This window comes from Salvia miltiorrhiza, chromosome 1 (genome assembly GCF_028751815.1).
Source record: "Salvia miltiorrhiza cultivar Shanhuang (shh) chromosome 1, IMPLAD_Smil_shh, whole genome shotgun sequence".
Taxonomy (NCBI): Eukaryota; Viridiplantae; Streptophyta; class Magnoliopsida; order Lamiales; family Lamiaceae; genus Salvia; species Salvia miltiorrhiza.
The window spans coordinates 15,471,952-15,478,077 of NC_080387.1; the positions used below are offsets into that span (position 1 = coordinate 15,471,952).

Here is a 6,126-nt window from a genome sequence, read left to right on the forward strand (position 1 = left end):
ACCCAGCCCAACAAGATGACTGCTGTAACAAGCAGACCCAGACCAACCACCACCAAACACAGACCAGATCCTCGATGATCCAAACAGAACCAAAGGCGCAAGAGAGGTAAAAAGTCTGAAAAGGAGAAGATGAAATCCCGTGCAGGTAGCAACAAGAGCAAAACGGAATCAAAAAGTAAGAGGCAGGGAAAAAGAGAGAAGAACACCTCAAGTGACAATCCGAATGTAAGGCAACTATCTTCTGTCATCGCGAACCAGATGGAGAATCTCCGGGATCGCAAAATTCCAGTAACCTTCTTCCACCACCGAGGAAGCCAAGCAATCCGCAACCCGGTTCCCTTCCCTGTAGATGTGAGTAATAATAATATGGAAATTCACGATAGAAGAAAGAACCTTACGCCAACGACTGAAGAATCTCCAAGGAACAGTGTCAGAGCGGGACCGGAAAAGGTCCACCAGATAGGTGCAATCAGTCTCAATCCAAACATGACTCCAACCATGAAGGACCGTCTGCTCCAAAGCAATAACGAGAGCAAACAGCTCCGCCTCGAACGCCCAACCGCGCCCAGCAGAGAAATGAAAATAGTCCAGAACGTGAGAAGAATCTCTAATAACGCCACCAGCATGAATGTGAAGAGGAGAGCCGTGAACAGAGCCATCAATATTAATTTTGCACCACGGGGCCGGGGGAGGGATCCAATAAACATAGACATAAGAGAGCGGACGACGAGGTCTGCCCGGAACACCAAGGCCATGAAGAGTCAACAGCTCCTCAACCGAGTTAGCCATTTCTCCCAAACAAAAATGAGAAGCCTCCAAAATAAAAGCTTTGATCTGCACCGAAACCGCTGTCGCAGAAACTGTAGCCCCATCGAACACAACTCTGTTGCGCATATTCCAGATGCTCCAAACAGTGGACATGACTCCAGTCCTCCAAAGATTATCAACCTGCTTGCTAGCCGGATCCTTCATAGCCCAAAGGATCAGACTCCCAATATCATGAACAAACGGAATGTCCACCCGGAACCAAGTGAAAAGGGAGCACCAGATTTGTCGAGCAACAGTACAATCCCAGAACAGATGGTCAATATCCTCAGAAGCATTCCGGCAAATGGGGCACCAGCCCGGGCCAATGAAACCGGAGCGACGAAGAGAACTAGCAGTAGCAAGGCGACCCAGAATCACACGCCAAGTAACAATAGAACGGAGCATCGGTATAAAAGGGGCCCAGATCCATTTACCCCAATCCACCATCGGTAGGCTGGGACGAATATGATCCATAGCCAGCGAAGCGGAGACCTCACCAAAATGGGAATGAGTCCAGGCACGGCGATCCTCACCCCTCCAATAGGAATCGAAACAATGTCGAAAGCAATATCCGGAAAAGTCTGGAAGAAATCCAGGGTGAAGTGCCAAGTATCATCAAAGAAGTAGTCCGAGACCGTATGCATAAGAGAGTGATGGACAGCAGTCGGAATATCAATTCTGTCGACCAGCCGATATCCAAGCCAGTTATCAAGCCAAAAGAGAACAGATGAGCCAGTACCAATGGAGCAGTGAGTATCACTAACAAGAGAATGTATGACGGAACGAGTACCCAACCAAATAGTAGAGGAAAACCACAGAGAACGGGGTCTCAAGCACTCATCCAGATAGCGCTGACGGAAGAGTTGGAAGCCAAAAGAGTCCGCAGTAAGCAGAAGCCAACCTAAACGCATCAGGAAGCTCTGGCTGATGTGGGTAAAAGACTTCACATTAAGCCCACCCTGTGCTTTGGTGGTAGTACAGCCAGTCCAGATAAAGGACCGACAGGCCCTATCCAAATCATAGAGCAACTTAGCTGGCCACTTATAGATCAGCATACTATGGACCGCTGCGCTCTGAATGACGGAAGTAACAAGGCACAGACGGCCCGCCATAGATAACTGCATGCCCTGCCATCTAGGAAAGTGCGCAATAATGCAATCACGGATGCCGATGAGACGGGCCGCAGAAGCACGACCCGCAAAAATAGGGACGCCCAAATAAACAAACGGTAAAGAGCCAGTAGCGAAACCAAGATCTCGCTGAAGCCTACGTCTCATCTGAACAGAGACACCTTTGCCAAAGAAAATTGTAGACTTGGCCTTATTGCAGAACTGTCCAGAAACAGAGGCATAAATCTGAAGAATCGACTCAATCATCCGGCAGCTGCGCCGAGTAGCCTTGCAGAACAGTAGGACATCATCGGCATACAGAAGATGGGAGGGAAAAAGCAGAGAACGAGACATTCTCATACGAGCGATAAACCCCCTGTCAGCAGCATCCAAGAGAAGGTGACTTAAAACCTCCTCAGCGAGACCAAAAAGGACAGGAGAAAGAGGATCGCCCTGTCGCACCCCGCGAGAACAACCAAAGAAACCATGCTGCTCCCCATTGAAGAGAATAGAAATCCTAGCAGACTGAAAGATAACTCTGATCCAATGTCTGAACATCTGAGGAAAGCCAAAACTGTCAAGAACCACCTCCACAAAATCCCAACTCAGAGTGTCAAAAGCTTTCCTAATGTCGACCTTCAGAGCCATGTTCTTCCCTTGTACCGAATGCTCCATGCAATTCACGCATTCGGAGGCCATCAAAATACATTCCTGAATGGACCGCCCAGAGATAAAACCAAACTGATTGGCAGAGACAATAACCGCAGCCACCTCATTCAACCGAGAGGCCAGAATCTTAGTGATGATTTTGAAGAAGAAGTTTCCCAGCACAATAGGCCGGAAATCCGAGACCAGAACCGCATCGGTCTTCTTGGGGAGAAGGCAAAGCAAATTGGAGTTCAGACCATGAGGGAGATAGCTATGGGTGAAGAACCTACAAACAGCAGCAACTAAATCCTTCCCCACCACGAGTGCTGAAAGAAGGCCCCATTAAACCCATCCGGGCCAGGAGCGCTATGCCTATCCATGGCAAAGACGGACAAACGAATATCCTCAGCCGAAGGAATGGCAGTGAGCGTGGCAGCCTGGGCCGAAGTAACCGAAGCAGGGATATAACCGGAAATCCACGATCTATCCACCGGCGCAGAGGCAGGCTCAGAGAAGAGATCCTCGTAGAAATGAATCACATGATCCGCCATGACAACCGGGTCTTCCGAGATAACACCATCAATGCTAAGCTGCTTGATATTTTGATTGGAACGACGCCATTTGACCATAGAGTGGAAGAAGCGAGTGTTCCTATCACCATCAGAAAGCCAAGAAACCCGACTTTGCTGCCGCAAGTGCTCCGACTTGCGCAGGAGAAACGAACCAATATGAGCTTGCAAATTGACCTCCTGATCAAAAAAATCATCCGTATAACCTTGCTCATCAATATTTTCCTGAAGAGAGCTCAGATCCTGTTGAAGCTCAGCAAGAGCAACATTGTAGTTCCCAAAAACGTCTCTATTCTAAGTCTTGAGAGTCGGGCGAAGACGCTTCAACTTTTTCATAACCCTGACCATCGGGCAAAGACAATCCAACGGCAGAGTCCAAGAAGCACGGACCTGGTCAAGGAAACCCTCATGTGAACACCACATATTCAGAAAACGAAACCGACGACCAGCAGGAGGATTAGCGGTGTCCTGGCATCTCAACAAAATGGGGGAATGATCAGACCCAAGCCTAGGAAGGACCATCGAGGAAGAAGAAAACCAAATATCTGCAAAATCCTGAGAGAAAAGAGCACGGTCAAGAACCGACTCAATTGGAGCAGGGAATCTCCGTCTGTCAGTCCACGTGAAAAAAGGACCCGAGGTGTCCGGCTGAATTAAATCATGGTCATCAATGAAAGCACGGAAATCTTCACAGGGAGTGGAAGCCGGAACGCGACGCCCCCGTCGCTCATGGGCTCCTAAAATGGCATTGAAATCACCAATCATAAGGAAAGGGCCTCCAATGAAAGGAATCATATCCAACCAGAGCTGACGGCGCTCAACATAATTACAGGAGGCGTGAGTGAAAGCCAGAGTGCATAAAATCCCCAAAAGAGAGCAACGGATGACCACCACTTGAGCAAAAGAGAACACCACTGTCGGAACCAGAGACGGATCAACAAACACCCAAATGTTGGAGCGACGTCTGTCTCGGGTATTCTGGTGAATCGAGATAAGATGTAAAGAGCGCCAAAAGAAACTTGGAATCCCCGAGAACTTAGCCTTAGGTTCGAGAATACCAAGAAAACACGGTCTATAAATGTTGCAGTAATGAGAAAGAAGAGACATAGAGGAAGAGATGCCTCTAATATTCCAACAGAGAACATTCATTGAGAACTGAGAGAAATGCCATCCTCCTGAAGAGGATTTTTCATATCATCCATATCTTCATCCCCCCATCTTTTGGTAGGAGCCCGAGTCGAAACCGTGGACATACTCTGGAACGCTCTAGCTGTGGAGGGAGCAATAGTGAATTTCTGAGTATAGGCCCCAGCCGAATGAGCCGCCGAAACCTTGTCCAAGAAAATAGTCGGTTCTGGGGACCGACCCCGTCGGGCGACTAAAATGGATTTAGTTCCTCCCCCTGACTTCCCGTGGGGATCGATAGAGCCACCCCCGGGAGAGGTAGCTCTCCCATTTCGTCCGCCCCTATTGTGAGGAAGAGGCGGACGGGCCGCTAAGACTTTCTTTGGGTGAGGAGAGTGTGGGCCTAAGCTCCTGCCAGAGCTCGAGGAGAGGGAGCTAGACTGGTGTGCAGAGCGGTTCTGAGTTTCCAGCTTACCATGATCAGGTCTGGACGGAGAAGTATGCCTGCTGCGCAGATCAGCAGTGGTGGCCTTTGATTTTGATAGCCGTTCCTGCTCAGTTGTCATGTGCTGCTCAGTCTCGCGGCATTGTACAGAGTTCCGGGCCAGCTCGGATTTTTGGATCTTCTCCGTAGCCACAATTTGTTCAGTCTTCCGGTTCTGATCAGGGGACTGACGCTGCTCTGGAGAAATGTACCGTTCAGGCAAACTGTTGTCGCCCTCATCCTCTTCAAAGCACTCATTGGCCTGGTCATGCCTTTGGTCCGAGGCAGCACTGAAGTCCGAGATCAAATTAGCTTGTCCATCTTCGAGTTGTTGACAATGCAACTCCGGTCTCTGCGTGGGATCCTTGATGATGCTCATGTCGTTCAGTCCTTTCCCCAACTCAAACTCTATGCCATCGTCAAGAACCTCAAAAGAATTGGATGTAGCGATATCGGAAACAACAGCCTTCGAGTTGTGTGTAGGCTCAGTAACCTGTTCCTCAGTCCTCACAGAAGCCCCAGCATTCATCCCATTATTGGCAATAACCTCCTTATTACGAGGTTGCCAGGCAGAACGTGATGCAGCCCAAGGTTCGTTGGTGCAAGACCCGGTGCATGTTCCTGTTGGTCCGGTTACAAGAGCACGAGCCAAGAAGTTTAAGGAGAGCTTGATGAGCTTAGTTCAAGAAGTGTGGGCTCAAGAGTTGATGAAGAAACCCATTGGAGATGGTGGAGTCGGCCCAAGTCTAATTAATATCATTACATGCGAGTGGGCCGAAGCTTGAAGATGTGATTTATTTTGAAGACTTCTTTTATTTAGTTTAACTTTGTTATTTTCGCAGCCCATGAGTTATAGGGCCTTGTTATTTTCGGATTTATTTAGTAAGGGCCTTGTTTGGCTTATTAGGGCTTGTTTTTAAGTTGTTTCCTTATTAGATTAGGTTTAGCCTTTGCCTATATAAGGCTCCCTTGTGTTGGACGAAAATCAACCAATTTTATATCAAATTTCGTGAGTTATCACTTCTCCTTGAGAGTTTCGAATTTTCTCTTGTATATTCCAAGAGAGTTCATTTATTCGACGTAACGGCGAGTCAACCATCCCTCGTCGTGTGTCATTCATCGTCCCCGAGTTGCTGCGTCAACTGCACGTTGGGGTATAGGGCATTCAGTCGCCTATATCATTCCGTGGGTTAGATTCAGAGGTTTTGGGATTCCATTTTCTGTTCGTTTCTTTCAGTCTTCCGCGTGCGTTGTGTTCGATCGATCGGCAAGGATCGTATCATTTGGCACCAGAGCCGCGTTTCGTATCCAGGTTTCGTTTGTTTGTTTTCGTTTCTGTGTCAAGGGTAGAATTTTAGGGTTTCCGTTTTCTGTCCGAGTTTTC

General features: G+C 48.3%; 1 protein-coding gene across 1 annotated transcript; it reads right to left on the reverse strand.

Moving 5' to 3' along the window:
* Positions 1–234: 234 nt before the first annotated feature.
* Positions 235–3,928, reverse strand: LOC131026578 (uncharacterized). The gene is made up of 4 exons (XM_057956508.1): positions 3,479–3,928; positions 2,913–3,376; positions 1,300–2,850; positions 235–1,156 (listed from the first exon to the last, which is right to left on the reverse strand). The coding sequence occupies exons 1-4, from the start codon at positions 3,926–3,928 to the stop codon at positions 235–237; spliced, it is 3,387 nt and encodes a 1,128-aa protein (XP_057812491.1).
* Positions 3,929–6,126: the final 2,198 nt, after the last annotated feature.